At 40.0% G+C, this 18012-nt stretch overlaps 1 protein-coding gene across 3 annotated transcripts in view; it reads right to left on the bottom strand.

The window, feature by feature from the left end:
• ATP8A1 (ATPase phospholipid transporting 8A1) overlaps positions 1-18012 on the bottom strand; it is a 221276-nt gene that overhangs the window by 96479 nt on the left and 106785 nt on the right. For all 3 annotated transcript variants that reach the window (XM_058670152.1, XM_058670150.1, XM_058670153.1), the window contains 2 exons: positions 4909-5047; positions 2435-2499 (listed from right to left, as the gene is read on the bottom strand). In XM_058670152.1, the coding sequence (XP_058526135.1) occupies positions 2435-2499; positions 4909-5047 (204 nt within the window). The remainder of the gene's footprint in view (positions 1-2434; positions 2500-4908; positions 5048-18012) is intronic.

Raw genomic sequence — 18012 nt, 5'->3', positions numbered from 1 at the left:
ACACATACTCCTCTGGTGGGGCACAACAGTTGTGGATGGACACACAAGGAACTAGAACTAGTTACCATCCCTAAGGCAGCTCAGGAAAAGTAGAAGTACATTCACTTTGTTATTGGCCTCTTCCACTTTTTGTAACTTATATTTTATATTGCGTGACTATATTGATGCAAACTACTGAAAAAAATCATCTTACGTTCAGGTTTGATGTTCCCCTTTAAATGTACCAATATATCTTGATTTTGAAATTTACTGTGATAACTTTCTACTTATAGTGTGTCCTCTACCTCAACTGCTCTCCCTCACTTATGCTAAATGGTGCTTACCTGATGCTGTCCTACAAGTGACACTACTTTCCGAGCAGACTAACCTTCTGTCCTACAAGTCTGTTTACACCTCCTGCTTTTTCTGTTCTGTCTATATACATTTTACTGGCCTTATTATTCGTGAGTTTCTGGAGTACAGCACTGTCTTACTCATCAATTTTCACAAGATAACTTAGATATAAGAATCCAACATTAAACAAGAGAGGAATGGAAAATGGAGACCATGGTGTGCTATGGGGTAAAGACCTGTTATTCGAATTTCTGGTGGGTTCTTCGTGCAATGCAGAAAGACTGTTGAAATGACTTAAGAAGCAAAAGCTTCCAACCACAGGTTGGAATGTTTTTAGTGTGTGGGTTCACAGAAAGTACCCCCACCCCCGCCTTGAGACAGTCCAAACCTGCTGAAATCTTGGCCACCTTCAAGTGGGTGGCACAAGCATTGCTGACCTATTTCCTAACTGGTTAAGAGACCACCAATGGGGAACCTTTTACCTGCAGGTTCCCGTCCAAGAAGGAGGGGTCAGGGAACACTAAAATCCCAAGATCCTTCCTCAAGCCTTAGTTGTTTCTCCCTCGCTCCTTTCTAGAGGTACCCTGCTGCCTGGCTTTTGCTCGGGAGGCACTTCTCCTTTCTCGCTTCCTTCCCCACTCACCTGGTCTACAAATACACTTCTCTGTCTGCAACTGCTCCTGACTTCTTATTTCTATACTAATCTGAGGAAAGAACCCACCAAGCTTTCTTTTCTAGTAATACTCCTGCAATAAACAAAGGTATAAACAACTCATATGATCACAAAATCATCTTTGAGAGGTCTTATGGTAAAAATGTGAGTTTTCTTTTATTTCAGCTTTTTCTCTGTTAATGCTTTGATGTACCCTGGTATTATCTGAGGCTACAAGCAGCTTATGAGATCCCAAGGCAGGAAAAAAAAAAAGATTGTGGGACGAATAGTTATAAGATTGTCAGTCCAATCTAAGTCGAATACTTCTTATACATCCCTTTTCTTCCACAGTTGACTCCTAAACATTTGCCTCATTATTCACCTCTGCACTATCCTGCCTACACATCTGGTGTCTTAACTCCATTAACACCTCGGATCATCAGGTTTTCTCTGCTTTGCTGTTTGCGTCACAGCAACTATTTCAAGCTCTGTATAATCACCTTTTCTGTTCTGTCTTCCACCTTAAATTGCACAACACGACCTCTAAATTATTTACAGTTCATACGACCTATATGCTAGTTCCTACACTTCTACTTTACCCTGACTTTCTAACCAATCTTTCCCTCCTTTCCCATATATAACCATCAAGTAATCAGCCAGGAAAAAAAATTCTAGGAATTAATGAATCACCCCAGAAATTAGGACATTAAAAAATATTTCCTATGATTAATGAGTACTTTGTGTTGTTCAATTGTGCTAAGTACCATCTATTATGTATCATCTATCTGAGAGGCAGAGAAAGAGACAGTGAATTTTCACCTACTGGTTTTGTGGTTTACTTCCCAAATTCTCACCAAAGCTGAGATGGAGCCAGGCGGAATGCAGCTGGCAAGAGGGAAACTCAATTTAGGACTTCCATGTGGGTGGTAGGGTCCCAGCTGCCTGACCCATCACCAGCTATATTCCAGGGTCTGCATCTGGTAGGACAGTGGAGTCAGAAGCCAGAGCTGGCTATCAAATCCTAATACTATCACGTGGGATACAGAGGCCTTAACCTGTATAGTTAATTGTTTGGCTAAACACTTTAACCACATTTTGAAAAGAGGTATACAGATACTAATACTGAAGCTAAAACTGATATAAAATGCTCAACCTACAAAACGCTCAGCTGTGAAACTACTGCAGTTAGTTAGCAATCCCTGGACATGGTACTCTTATAAAGCGGCCCTTTTATGTCTCTCAACATCAAGTAAATCATCTAACCATTTCTTTTGTCTGTCACAGATATACAGCTTAGATCAAGGCACCTTATGCTAAAGTACAGCAAAAGTAACAAGGAAGCTTTCAGCTTCAGGAAGATAAAATATTCCCATAGCTATCAAAATACAAAATAAAACACAAGATGGTTACGCTATTAAAACAACTTTTAAAGATCACAATTTTACTTACATCCAGGGAGCCTTCATTTATAACAATCATTCCCATGTTCTTCTTCAGAAGTTTGCAAGAGTGTCCTGTGTCCAAACAAGAGTAAATCAATTGATACAATTGTTCCAGAGAGAGGCAAAGATGTCAAAGAAATGATATCATCAAAATAGCCACAGTCAGCTTCTCTCCAGGGTTATTGAAGTTACAAATCAAACACCCCATGCTCTTGCTTGCTGTTGGAAGTAAGGGAAACAAAGACAGCATCTAGGCTGGGGCGGCTCTCTTAACACACAGATGTGGGAAGACCTGGTGGTCAAGATTCCAGGTGATTTGAATAATGATGGATGGATATGAACATCCTTCCTGACAGCCAACATGGAGAGCAAAAGTTGAGCCCATGTTTGATGCCAGAGAAGGGTACGGGCTAGTGTAGGCGAAGCTAGTGTGACTGTCTTGGAATCCCCTGACCCAACACAATCTTCCTGGTACAGACAGCGATGACATCCTCTCCTTTCCTATCTTTCTTGCTTTGTCGCAGGGCAACATCACCCCCTTGCTGAACCTATCTTGGATAGTATCATTCCATTTAAAATATTGTCAATACTTAATCTCACCAAATCTCATTCCAGCCCATGGTCTGAAACACATAAAAAAAAAGTTGCCCATTCTGAAACTCCTATTTCACACTGACTTCTATCTGAACTCATTTATCCAGGGACCTACTTAACTGCAGACACTTAGGTATATAGCAGGCATTCTAAACTAAGCAAACAAAGAAGCCAGGTTCCTGACTCTCATCCCAGGGAAAATGCTCAGTATTCCTTTTTTTTGGTCACAGCATCTCTCTCCTGCTCTGCAGTCACAGGGATTCCTCTTCTTCAGCTTTGTTGGTTCTAGTTTTCAAACAAACAAACAAACAAAAAACACACTGAGAATTCAACCAGTTCAGCCCACCTCCAAACTTCGCTTACCCTGAATTAATGTCAAAGGATCCTCAAAGCCTCCTGCCTCCCAATGGGCTTCTCTTGGAGCCCAGCTACAGTCATGGAGTGACTGCGTTCAGAGTCCTCAGACTGTCTATCCTCAACTGAGAACCATCCAGTCGTTTTTTACACTTGAAGCAAAACAAAGCTCTTACAGAGGACTGGGAGGCTCTGTCTCAGCTGGGATCAGCTCTGCTGCTGAGCTCTTTCCTGCTCTTCTCCCTGTTTCGCACATGTGCTCTGTCTGTCCGCAGAAGGCAGCTTTGTCCCAATCATCATCTCCTTTTTCAGGCCCTTCCACACTCATCACTCTCTCAGTGAGTTTTCTGCAACCTGGTTTGAAACCAAATGCCTCTGGGCTGGGTCTATCTCTCGCCCACGTTTATAGTTCTTTTTGCAATTATTGTCATGAACATGCAGTACACTTCTCTAACACCCTTTATTGTTGTTCCTGTGACTGCAATCTTCCTGCTCAAGGGCAGATTTTGGCTCCTTACACGTCATCGGTGCCTGGACCTGATGGTGCTGGACCTGACAGTGCTGTTACTGATTCCTAATGACTCTTCCCCACGTTTTTTTTGAGGACCAATCATGGCTCAAGAGTCCAAAAGTTAAATGCTCCCACTATTCAGCCAGCTGCCTTGTGCCATCCTCCATGTGAGGACACAGGTGCCTTCATTAGATCCTAACGTACTGGTGTCTTGATCTCTGACTTTGTGGCTCCTAGAACTGTGAGATATAAGTTCCTGCTGTATACAAGCCACTATGCTTATGGTATTTCCTTATAGAGGCTTGAAAGTACTAAGACAAGGGACTTAGAAAGACTGGTGTCCTTCTAAGAATAGGAAACCACCAGAAATATAAATACTCAGAGGAGAGGCCATGGGAGGCCACTGAGACAAGCTGTGCTGCTGTTTGCAAGCCAGGGTGAGACCTCACTAGAAATTGACCCTATGGGCACTTTGATCTTGGACTTGCAGCTTTCAGAATATACGAGAAAATAAATGTGTGTTGTTGAAGCCACCTGGCCCAAGATATTGCTATGGTATCCCAACCTAACACAAATGTTTTCCAAAATGGAAATACAAAGGAACTGCAGAAAGAATGCAAATTAGCAACTTCTTCCTTCCTTTCCCAGAAACAAGTTTTGGCCACATGAATGAAGTGTCAGTACACAAGCTTGCCCCAAGCTCAAATTCCAGATCTTTACAGCCAACTGTGGGAAAGTTATCTACATGTGCCACTGATGCATGGAGACAGGGCGTCAAGAGAGGAGCAAGGGAGTGAGAAGGCATTTCATGGTGGTAAGAGCTAAGTTCTGACTGCAAGTAAAGTCAGTGCATTTCAGAGAGGCTTTGGGACCCAAAGTAAGCAGAAAAGCCTAAAACATTTGTTAGTAAGAAAGCAAAGTCTTGAACTATCAAATCTTTCAAGTCTTGACATGTCTCAAATCTCTCTTTTAAAATTTATCAAACTGTTAAAAAGGACCAAGATTTAAGTTAGGTGAATTACCAATGTTGATGGCAGTTTCTTGCTTGTCTCCTGTAAGGATCCAGATTTTGATGTCTGCTTTCATTAGGGTTTCTATGGTTTCAGGTACTTGATCTTGTAATTTATCTTCAATGGCCGTTGCTCCAAGTAGCTGAAGATTCTGCAGAAAATGAGTGGCAAAAGTTGTAAGAAAAAAAAAAAAACCCAGTTCAGATTAAGAACTAAAAATGGAAGTACACGTTAAAATTATAGATTAAATGATAATTCATGGACTCTGATATACATTCCAGCTAATCCCACTACGAGTTCTCTCTTGGATCTGCAATTTCATCCAGCTCTTTTTGCAAGACACTGATGTTGGCTGAAGCTGTCTCATCATCCCTCTTTTCCAAAATGCACAACCGATTCTAAGAACTATATCTGGGTTCAGGGGACAGTAAGAAGATTCAATTAAAAGGGAGTAGGCAGCTACTAAAAACAAGCTAACAAGAATCCATGGATGATTAGCACGGAGATACAGCCATCTTGCTCACCTGTTTGGAAAAAAAAGGCTACAAGCTACTACTATTAAGTTGTAATGTGACACAGTGTCAGGAAATGCACACATGACAGAATGAGAAATGACAAGGAAGATAGCAGTACATCAAGTGGCAGCCTGAGACCATAAGGAAGCAGGTCTAGAAGTTCCTACACTTCCACATTTGCATGGCAGAAGGACCAACTCTCCCAAGGTCTCTTTCTCTCCAGATGGCATTGTTGCTTTGTTGAACTGAAGACAGATACCACACTCTGAAGAAAGCTGTCCCAATGTCTTGCTCAGAGCAGCTTCTACTCCCCAAAGGGGATGTGGTGACAGTGCAGGGAGTATGTTCTATTCATTAGAAAAACCTAGTTTGCCAGTGAGTGATGGTGTTCTTGCTTGTACAGTGATGCACTGAGAGCTAAATGTTTTTTTCCATCACATGTCCTTCCTCAGCAGAGCGCTACCAAGTCATAGCCAGTGGATTCTCTACCCTGGCCCCCCATAACCTAACTTTCAGTGTGACCCACTTTAGCACTTACCTTTCTTCTCAATCTTTTTACCCTCTCTTATATTCATTTTTTTCCCATTTAAAACATAAGAGAAGAATGAATGACAGGAAAATTAAACAATGAGGACAGATCAGAGTTAGTGATAACAATGATAACCATTTCCTACTTTTCTTCTACGTGGAGCCCAGTTTCTACAATTCAACTCTAAAATTAGCCTCGTGTTTCAGTTAGGCATGAAAAATAAAATTAATTACAGATACAAATATGAAATGGAGGGATAGAGAGAGAGAGAGGATGAATGAATGCATGTCTGTATAGATAATGCTGGAGTTGGGAGTGATTTTGGCTGTAAGTAATAGGAAAGTCTGACAAGGTATTGAATAATACCTTACAGAATTAGCAGTGAAGCAGTCAGCAGTAGGAATTAGAATGGTGGTTCAACCATATTCAGCTCATTGCCCTGATTTCTCTCAATATGCTGAAGTGGCTGTCACGGCACAGAGGACAGCTAAATTGTCAAGAAGTCAACAATAAGGAGGTAATATCTGTTGTCTCTCTGATTTGAAAAGCAAATACATTTGTAGAATCCCTTGGCATATCTCCAAACATAGACTCTCTAGACTGTGTTCCATGGTTATCCCTATTAGCATTTGGTTTTCTTAGCCTCCATGGTGGAGGCAGCCAGGCAAAGGGGTAAGGGAGGGGCCTTGGCGTGGCCTAGTGGCTAAAGTCCTTGCCTTGCAGGCGCCAGCATCCCACATGGGCGCCGGTTCTAATCCCAGCAGCTCCACTTCCTATCCAGCTCCCTGCTTGTGGCCCAGTCGAGGACGGCCCAGTGCTTTGGGACCCTGTATTCGTGTGGGAGACCCGGAAGAGGTTCCTGGTTCCTAGCTTCGGATTGGCACAGAACCAGCCACTGTGCTCATTTGGGGAGTGAATCATTGGATGGAAGATCTTCCTCTCTGTCTCTCCTCCTCTCTGTGTATCTGACTTTGTAATAAAAAAAAATAAATAAACACTAAATCTTAAAAAAAAGGGGGGGGTAAGGGAATGGCAATTATGTTAATCAGCCAATAGTCTCTGCAACAACAGGCATGCACTGGGCCTGTGCCTGTGCAGTGTTTGTGTGCATTTACAGAAGCATGCATGTTTATAAATATGCATACTTATGCATTCTCCTACCACTCTACCTAGTGAAATCTGGTTCATTCTATAAAGCCAAACTAAAAAGATATTTCTTTTCTAAGGCTTCCTTTAGTTGCTAAAACAGGTTTTCCCCTTCCCTGTGTTTTCACAGACCTTTGTTCCTCTTTAAACCTTTTGAAATTAGCTGCTTAAATGTAAGATGGATAGGCTGCTCAACAACAGGATGCCAGTCTTGTTCATTTGCTTATTCCCACGGCTTTGGAAGGCAGCAATAAGTTTCTTATGTGAGCCAATGACAGTATAACAAAAAGAAAAATCCAAATTCCAAGACTGAAAATATTACTGCTATTTAGATCATTTTGTTTTCAGTAACTTCCAAAAAAATATGGACAGCAATGAGATATACTTAACGCATGATTCCTTACTATGGAATACATAAAATGGAAAAACAGCTTTCCTTCTGTGAGAAGACAATATTTACTTTATTACTTCTAATGGGAAGCAGATTTGAAAACTAGCACAACCCCATGAATAATTTTCATCAAGAAAGTAAAGGAAGAATAATTCTGCATCAACGATGCCAGCTTCACAAATGTTGTAGTTCAATGTTCAGACCACAACTCTATCATTTTTTCCAATTATTTTTAGGGCATTTACAGTTAAGTCATTCTGGCTTATATCCCATCATGATGTAGCTGTGTTCAAATTACAAATATTTTACAGAAAATCTGATAAGGGTTTTTAATACTCATTGGGATAGTTCAGCAGTACAAATTTTCATTTTTAAAGCAAAAAAAAGATTTTTTTTTGGTAATATGTGTCACAAAACACTAGAAAACTTGATCATGTGAGAGCTATGATATTATACATACACACAAATATATCTGTTTTTTAGATTTACTCTAAGGGTAAATGATCTCAGATAACATAGCTATACATTACCACACACAAATACATGAAAAATAAAATGACCTCCCTGGAGAGATTATGTTGAAATATTTGAAACAAGGAAAGCATCTGTTTTCATGTAGGTATAACCATTTGGCAAACCAGGGAAAAATGACATTTCAGGATTCTTCAACAAGCTCATAGAAAATGGTACCAAAAGACAAATTTATCCTGTGACGAACATTTCAAAATTATGCTAAGTACAGGTCTTCAAAAGTTTGCTGAAAACAACATGCATTGAGAAAAACTATGTATGAATTTCAAGGTTGCTTATCAGAATAAACGGGTTTTAATACCATGCTCCTACAACTTGCCAACGTGCTTATGCAAGGACTAAAGACCCTTAGGGTCAGCAAGGTATGCTGAGAAAAGTTACAAGTAGGGCAACACTGAGTATGTTGGTAGCTCTGCTAAAAGGAGTTTCTAGGGGGCTGGCATTATGGTACAGTAGGTTAAACCTTTGTGACCCCAGCATCCCGTTTAAGTGTTGGCTCAAGTCTTTGGTATTTCACTTCTGATCCAGCTCCATACCTAAAAGAGCAGCAGAAGATGGCTTATGTTCTTGGTTCACTGCCACCCATGTGGGAGACCTGGATGGAGGACCAGGCTCCTGGTTTTGGCCTGGTGCAGCCTCAGCTGCTGCAGAGGGAAGATAATTCTCATTCTCTCTTTCTCTCTCTCTCATTTCTTGTCTGCTTATTTGTAACTCTGCCTTTCAGGTAAATAAAAGAGCATGGTTAAGAATGAAGTTCCTAAAAAGGGTAATGAAACATTCTGAATATTCAGGGAAAACTGCAATGAATCTATTCTGACAGCATTAAAGAAAGACCACACTCCGCAAGTTACTAACTTTGCCTTCGTTCTCAGAGCTCCTGAGAACAGCTCTTCCTAGTTCTAGGGGAAGCTCTGCTGCCTCCTTTCCTCCTGCCCCGGTGTCATTCCTTATGAGATTAGGGTCTTGAGTGATTGGCTGTTCTGCCTTTGGAAATTACTATCTTCAGCTATATAATGGTCATTAGAAAAAAAGATTTGAACTATGCGTGCTTTTCCTGATCCTAACCCAAGAGTGAGTAGGCTGTAATCAATTTCATCCCAAATATGTATTACCTTACACAGATGGCCTCTAATGGGCACTATGGGAATTACATATTCAGCAAGTGCTGAAACGTGATAAAATTCCCATGGTGTTTGTGGAATTAAAAAAAAAAAGTCCAATGACTAATTTTGCTTTCAAAATGTCATCATGCCAAAAGTTATAAAGGTTTCAGGTTGATGACTCTTTGATATAACATACAGTTATCACTGAAAAATCGTGAAATAATATTTATTCACTTAGTAAAACCTCCAAGAAATGTATTTTCTCTTTTAGATGTTTTCAGGGTATGCAGAAGTTTTAAAAAAGCAGATAAATGTGAAATATCCACCCCGAGTGAAGAAAAAAAAAACATTTCGCACAGAGTTAAAACTTCATGTAGGGCCTGGTAGAACATGTGACAGACTTATGCTTTTCCCCAATGCATATTTACATCACTGAATAACAGAACCTCAGCACTAGCTAGTTCCATATTCGGAAATACTCAGTCAGTATTCAGGTGATATTATCTTTTTAACATGTATGTGGTGTGTTCTTAAATAGGATGAATGCAATAATCAAACCGATACCAATTTAGGCTTAAGATTACAACACAGACAACTTGGCCGGGATTTCCTTAAAGAAAAAATACTGATCAAGTAAGATTTTTATCATTGAAATAAACATAAATAAATGGTGGAAACATTTCATAACCCTTATTTTAATAGGAAACAAGATTATTAGGAAGATGAAAAACCAACTAACATTTTCTGAGATAAGGTTTCTGACACTACTAAGTGCTTTACACCCATCTCTTCAGTGAACAGCTTCTGAGTAAACTGAGTCCAAACAGAGGTTCAGCTGAGCTGTGACGGCAAGAACACCAAGAATCAACATAGACCCAAAAGGAGTGAATGGGAAATAAAATGGACATTAAATAAAAGTGGGGGATTTTATACAAACCACCAGATTCTAAACACTTGCCTCTGTGTTTTACTTTATTATTTATTCTTTTATCGTTAATTTGGAAACCAAAATGACAGGAAGAAATGGAGAAATCTTCCATCCACTGGTTCATTCTCTACATGCTTATAACAGATAGAGCTGGACCAGGCTGAAGCCAGGACTGAGGACCTGACTCACATGTGGAAGGCAGGGCCCCAAGTACTTGAGCCATTATTTGTTACTTCCCAGGTACATTAGTAGGAAGCTGGATTGGAACAGAGCTGGGATACAATCCCAGGTACTGAGATATGCCATGCCCATGTCCCAATCACAGCAGCCTAATCGGCTGTGCCACACTGCTTGCCCCTGATCTTAAGTCTTTAATAACACGGGTTATTTGTTTCTACAAGTTCATTTCAACCTCAGTCCCGAGTTTCCTGTGCCAAGTGTGGTTAATTCCCTCTTTCCCACTTGCAGGCCTCAGACTCACATTTTGGGCTTAGCTCCCACATGCATGCCCGGTTTTCAGTCACTCACAAATACTGAGTAGGCTGTTCTGGGCAAAAACTCAGGGCTACAATAGCCGGCTCCTTCCTTCCCAGAATTTACCTCTTGGTAGGTCTCTTTGGATTGCTTCCCTGCCCTGTTTTCCAACTACACCTCTTCATCTTTTGTTCAGCTTCACTCTCTTCAATCCTCAAGCAACGAGGAAAGGGCAAGGAATCTAGAGTGGTGTTTTTCAACTTTCGCACCATCAGAGTCACCTGTGGGGCTTATTAACGGTGAGCCTCACACCCACAATGTCTCACCGGATAGGTGTTGGGGGAGCCTAGAAATGTGTAGTGGTTACAGTGCTGGAGGCTCCGGAACTGATCTAGAAGAGGGTTGGTCTCATTTTTTTCTGTGAAAGGTCAGAAATACTTTAAAGTTTGAGCACCATAATTTTTGGATGCCAGTATTCAATTTTGTTATTAGAACTTGAAAACAGCCAGAGTACATAGTTAAACAAATGGAAATGGCTGTATTCCAATAAAACGTTTTCTTTAGGCAATGGGTAGACTTGGCCTTTGTGCTGCCTGAAACTTCCTGCTGAAGAGTACCTGTGAGTGTTCCATCTCTGCACCTGGACCCACTCTGACTGGTAGCTCTGGATATTCCTTTGTCTGACTCCCAGCCTCCTCCATTAGCCTGTCTTTACGTCCTCTGCCCTCATTATTCTCCTTGCAAACTCAACACGGAGAGGAAATCTCTTCAATGTAACACAGGAGATAGGGTTGACCCTAAACAATTATCATGGTACATTATATCCTACTTTACAAGATATTGCATGAATTACTTTATGTGATATATCATCAATGGATTTCCCTATACATTCAAAGAAAACCCCAGATAGCTTCTTCAGTTGGATGGCACAGAACACCTATGCGACCTGAGTGAAAATCTGGCTTTAAATCTTACTGAATTATAATGTAACTGCCACAGTCAGGAGAGTTAGGATGAAAAGGGAGATAGTAATCAAAAAGAATAAATCACATACAGAGCCAGCACTGCTGTTTGGGATCCCTGCATCCTCTATTGGAAGACTTGGGTTCAGTTCCAGGTCCATTTCCAATTTCAGCATCCTAATACATTCCCTGGGAGGTAACAGGGAATGGTTTAAGTCTTGGAGTTCTTGTCACCTACATGGGAGCTCATGATTAATTTCCCCAGTTTTTCGCTTCTGCCTGACTCCTGACCTGGTTATTGTAGGCATTTGGGGAGTAAGCCAGTAGACAAGGGGTATCTGAAAAAGAGTATGCTAGAGAAGTTGCTATTCTACAAGGAGCCCCTAAGTCTAGTGTAGGGTAGTGATGGAAAATGTAAGGCTAGGAATGAAGCTTAAGGGTCTGTGTGTTAAAGCTGAGTGTTCCAAGGACAAAGAGCAGCTGGTGAAGAATTTTCAAAATGGAGTAGGGTTTGGGGGGGGGGAGGAAAACGAGAGGGGATAGGATTAGATTTACGTTTCAGAAAGTTCACGAGTGGTCAACTGGAGATGGGGTGGGAAGAATGTTGGCTACAAGAACAGGGAAGAGGCTATGGCACTCAGCATGGTCTTTGGCTTCAGACATGTTAAAAGCTGGGGTTTGGCTGTGCTGTGTGTGGGATTCTCATTCCACCGCGCTGATCCCCTAAGACAGCTGAGTTCTCCATTCCTCCAGGCAGCATTCACACTCAAGCTTTTTCTTCTCAACTTCTTTAGTAAGCACATGATGATGGGGTTTTATTTTAAAAGAAGAAAGCCTTCTCTCCTTCCATCTTAACCTGGATGACAGTAGTGAGAATATTAAGCCATTAGGATGGCTCATTTTCCTGTCTCTCAGAAAGCATAAACTGGTGAATTTTTTTCAAAGCTAAGAAAAAGGTTTTAGCTTAGTGTTTTTCGAACCATGGAGATCATGTTTGAACTCACAAAGCCTAGGGCTTGGCAAATAAGGCCAGCATTCACACACCCAGCTGCAAGGAATCAGGATTTGATATGTGATTGGGTGTAACTTGCAAAAACAACACATCCATCTTATCTGAGTCAGAAGAGCCCAACACTGTGGAAAGCCTACCACAAAGTGCTCCTAAGAGGAATTCATCCTGCCAGAAACAGAAGCATGTGATTGGAGAAAAACAGGGATCTTCAGAACCTTCAATCAGAAGATCTTAAAGATGAGTTGACAGAAGAAACACACAAAGCATTTTCTGTTTTTAAGGAACACAGATGCTTCAAAGGGCACAGAGAGTTTGCCTCATTTACTGAGTTGACAAATCTGTTATATATGTCAATGCTCTCCCCACCCCCAGCACTCATCTAGAGATTATGCAACTATGCACTGATTACAGTTCTTCAAGTCTGCAATATTTTTCACATATTGCTGCTTTCTTCTAAACCAAGTCAGCACCACAATGTCTGGATTATTAAGAAAGGCTCTGGAACTAAGGGACTTGAATCCTTGTTCTGCCAACCACCGGATATGTGCCCTTCAACAAAACAACTTAACTCATGTAGGAATCAATTCCCACAACAGCTTTAATCATACTGATTTAACAGGCTGTTCTGGGGATGAAATTTGATCAGTCAACTCTACTGTTTTTTAAGTGGGAAAAACCGTTGTACATACCTATGACATAGCTATATTTTTGCATGACCTATTTATTGTCAAAATAAATTATGTACATTATAAAATGCAGAAATAGAAGTCATAGGAAGGATGAGATGAAACAGAAATTCTAACATTGTCTTGCTCATCCCAATGGATCATTCTGCATACACCAATTTATAGGACATGAACTAAACAAGGCTTCAGTAGAGGTCTCAGGATTCAGTAAGTGCAAAAAAAAAAAAGTGGTGGGATTAATTAGATGAGCTGATGGACTGCAAATGTTTTTAAATAAATGGTAAAACACGAGACTACTGGAATTTCAAATCCCCAAATCACCAGCACATCATGTAAATTTTCATCTAGTTTCTGGTTCAAATGAAAGTGATATGTTCAGCTACTGAGAATAGATGTGGTTGTGTTATCCGAAAAAGCAGTCCATTCTAATACAGAAGTTACTTTGAACTTGGCAGTCATGTATGTTCAAGAAAAGTCCTGTTTGCTATTAAGTTTTATACTTCTCTAGGAATCCAAAAACCATTCACTGCCACATGGAGCAAATGGCGCTAAGTTATTGTGTTGAAGTCACCCTGAGTGAGATAGTTGGTTCACATTATACCACATCAAGGTTGTCTTTAAACATCTTAAAAATGCCAACTATATTTTGTGGAGTAAAGTAAATATTTTTTTTTCTTCCATGCTGTGAAAGGAAAAAGAAAATATCATGCCTTCATTGTCCTTAGTGCTTGCCTTAGTACCCAGGACACTAAACACTGTCTGAATGGCAGTTTTACTTTTCAGATTTGCTGCCTATCACCCTCGTCTAAGCCAACTAAGAGATTTTTCTCTCTCTCCTGCTGTGCACCAGAGCCTGCAGAGCCTAGAACAGATTCTGTGATGCAGCACTGCTCAGTGCCTGCTGGATCTCTCCAGTTACATGCCTCTCCCATTTCCGTACAATGAACTCTGGAGACAGGCTGCCTGAACAAATGAGTCTAACCTTCTCAACAGTGCATGCCACAAAACTATTAGCTCTGCTTTTCACATTTCCCAAAATGCTTTCATTAAGTAAGCACTTACTAAGCACCAGCTTTAATAAATGATTAAATAGGATGATTTATTCAACTATTTATGAGATTAGCATTTAGCAGATAAATACTAGACACATGATGAATATACATAACTCCTCATGAAGTTTTAAGCTGGCATAGAATATGTATTAAATAAAAATTACAAAATGCATGTAAAACACAACATGATTGTCTCATCAAAGGAGAGCTAGATTAGATGATGCTTAACATCATCATGGGTTCTGATTTTACTGTTACCCTCAGAAATAGTACCCGACCCTTAATCTATTTTTTTGGGAAAAAACTTAGATAGAAGACTGGATACATTTTCAATTTTTAAAATTGCATTTTTCAATGTATACCTTATAACCATTTCATCTCCAGGGAAATACTGCTTTAATCAATGTTCATCAAGACAGATACTCTATCTCATGCTGTTCCTACAGTTTAAGATAAACCATTTGCTTTCATAACATACATACTCTTAGTAGGTAATCTATGTACCAGTAAAGATATAATTGGATGTTTCTACTGAAGCAGACAAAATTTTTAAGAGTTTATGCTTCCTATGAAGATACAAATGGTTTAATTATAAAACAGAATGTAACACCAGAGATCTCTGTACTGTTAATTTTCAAAGGAATCCAGCAGCATAGGAGAAAATGAAGCACAAATAATTCAAGATTCAAATGACAGATCAAAGGTGAGAAATTTCAGTATGAAACATAAAGCTTCATAATCACCCAGTGGTTTGTAATTCTTCTTGGGCAAATGCAAATAAATGAAACTAACTTTAATTTAAAACCGACTTTAGAAAGTAAAGACCAACATTATAAGTACTCACATTAACTAAAATTACGAATCCAATTGTGATGTCATTAAAAAAATGAAGGTTACTAAAGATGAACAGGCCAAGTTTGTCATCTCATGAAATGACACAACCGTAAATTCTCTCAAGTGGTGATGATCTGATACTAGCAGGTGCCATTGTTCACAAAACCCAGATGGAAGCTGTGATTCTCCTCGATGGGGCCCAAGACAGCTGAAGGCTATGGCATGGTTCTGAAGGTTACTTTTGCAGTATATCTACCTGAACTTTCTGGTTTCTCAACAAGTTAGGTCTCCCTAACAAAAAATGCCACCTCTTGATGCATCAGTAGTTGATCCCTTGATGTAACTCATAGAATTAGTTATATAAATGTGATGGAACACAAAGAATACAGTGTTACATCAGAGATGATTATATTTTACAGATGGATTCAAGATCCAAAGAGCTCCTAATAGTCATTTTTCAATAGGCATAACAGAATCCAGAGGTCTTTTCCTTGTCCTTTTTCCTTTAGGGCGCCGTGAGAAGCTGAAGGCAGTACCTTCTTGTGCCCAGATGTGCTGGGTAGAAAAGCAGCAAAGCATTGAACCAAACAGATTTGTCAGAATCTTCTTGGATGTTCTTGGCCTATATGGATGTTCTTTCAAGCCTATACCAGGAATTATCACTCCCAAAGGGATGAGGCTCTAACTGAATTTTAAAAATGGAATTACGACTAATTTGAACAAAAACTGGAATGATGGGAGAGAGTGAGTAGGGTTTAAAAGCCCATTCTTAGCTGCACTGTAAAGTTTTCACTTATTTTGTAGCATTGAAAATAATTATGTTTGCAAGGAAAGTTTTCTAAATTGTTCAAAGTCTTTAGTGTCACACTCCTATTAATATGTCAATGGCATTTGCTGTCACTGGTTCCAGTATGTTCAGGCACATCTTGTATGAGAGCACAATGTTGTTCTATCAATTAAGTATGGGCCAAGCAATGTTTTGTTTGGAAAACCAGTTCTGTCTGCTTTCAAAAAGCAAAGATTTTAAAACCACTCTCCACTGGGGGGGGACTGTCATCTGCTAAATATAGTATACATAAAAATAGATGTGAATCACAAAACACAGACAGCAGAGTCAACATGTCTCAGCTAATGTAGTGGAGGAAGAAGCCACAGAGATGACCCCTATGACCATGGCAGTGGAGTTTAAAGTCAGGGCAGCATACAGCAGCTTCTGTGATCACATAGGCTGACATCTGTCTCACTGGGGTAGCTTTAAAGCAGTCAGCCACAATTCTGGCTGCACACTGGCTCCAGCTGATTGTAACAAAGAACAGGAGCTCAGCCCAGGAAAGAAGTGGTACCACTTGGGCTTTGGAGAAATGAAAAACCCTGGCTCTTCAAAGGATCCCACATGGCAGAAGCATGCTCTGAAACCCTGCTTGTCAGCGCAAAGCCTTGAGACCCTACATCTGTGCAGGAGACCCAGAGGAAGCTCCTGACTCTTGGCTTCGAATCGGCTTAGTTCCGGCTGCTGTGGCCACTTGGGGAGTGAACCATGGAAGGAAGATCTTTGTCTCTCCTCCTCTCTGTATATCTGACTTTCCAAAACAAACAAACAAACCAACCCATCTTAAAAAAAGTTTATGTTCTGAATCAGTACACAGGAGACTGTTCTCTCTCTTTCCCTCCATCTACTCCTCTCTTTCTCTGCCTTTAAAATTAAAAATAAAAGACAAAAACCAAAGGATAACAGTCCTAATTAGGAACAGACTGGTTGAGTATGGGACTCAACTTCTTCCCCTTTCTAGGTTTAAACTGTTCAACAGTTGAACAATGTAGCTTACCAGGAAGTGAAGATGGATTAGCTCTAATTTCCTTTTTTGTATCTTTCAACGAATTAGCAGTCATAGCAAAAGTTTGTGTATTTGTATATTTAAAACAATACAACTACTTTTAATATGGATTTCCCTAGGAAACTTGAATTTCAGTGTAACACATGATCGCCATCTGCTGGTAAAGGGTGAACTTCTATTTCAGTTAAACACTAGAAGTCACAAGGTTTTTATTAAAGTTAAAAACCAAAAACATAACTGTCAAATCTAGAAAATGCATAAACTTCAAGGCATTCAGGGCAACAATGCTATCTATACACACTAAACATACAAAATTTTTCCCCTTGTGTTTCAAGTGGAAACATGTTTAGAAGCCATAAAAAATTTTTTTTCACTCTATATAAGTTCTGATTGGTGTCTTTATTTTGCTGAAGTGTATATTAAAGGAGACAGGGAAAAAAAATGATCTCCACACAAGGAAAGGAAATGAAAACTTTTTAAAGACTCAAAAAATTGCAAAATAGGAAAAATCAGTACTATTAGTGCATTGGTTGGAGACATTAAAAGGATCATGGTCAGGGTTTCAGATTATTCTATTTTACTACATAACACTCCAAAACCATAATCATGTAAATTGTGTTAGAATGTGGTGACCTTCCCCTCCTCCATCCATTATCATCTCACAGAGATGGGGGACTTGGGAGGGTTCCAGAAAGTCAGTTGGCAACAAGTTCCTGCTGTGTACACTCCTGTAAAACTGGCAGGTGCAGTGGATCTGGTTGAAGGCATCACATTATTCTTCTTCTCTTCTTAGGAATAAGCAGGGTTAAAAATTAACTTCAAATATAAAGGGGGGAAATCTCTGATATGCACCTGTCTATCAATAGCTATCTGATGACATAACTTGTATCTACCTGGATCTCACCTGCTTATAAAACACATAATACAAGGCCTTGGTCATGTGCTATATAACATGGGAAACAACCATGTTCCCTAACATTACCAGAAGCTGCTGAGGAGACCTGATAGCAATACCTACACAGGAATGAAGACTGTCTTCAGGGAGAACCAGGCAATATCCTGGGCAGAAGGAATTCAGTCCCCAGAGGTCCTGGGAGGTGTTAACGGTGCTGGCCACC

This window comes from Ochotona princeps, chromosome 11 (genome assembly GCF_030435755.1).
Source record: "Ochotona princeps isolate mOchPri1 chromosome 11, mOchPri1.hap1, whole genome shotgun sequence".
In the NCBI taxonomy this organism is placed as follows: domain Eukaryota; kingdom Metazoa; phylum Chordata; class Mammalia; order Lagomorpha; family Ochotonidae; genus Ochotona; species Ochotona princeps.
Note: the sequence above shows the minus strand (reverse complement) of the source record. Positions and strands in the feature narration are given on the sequence as shown.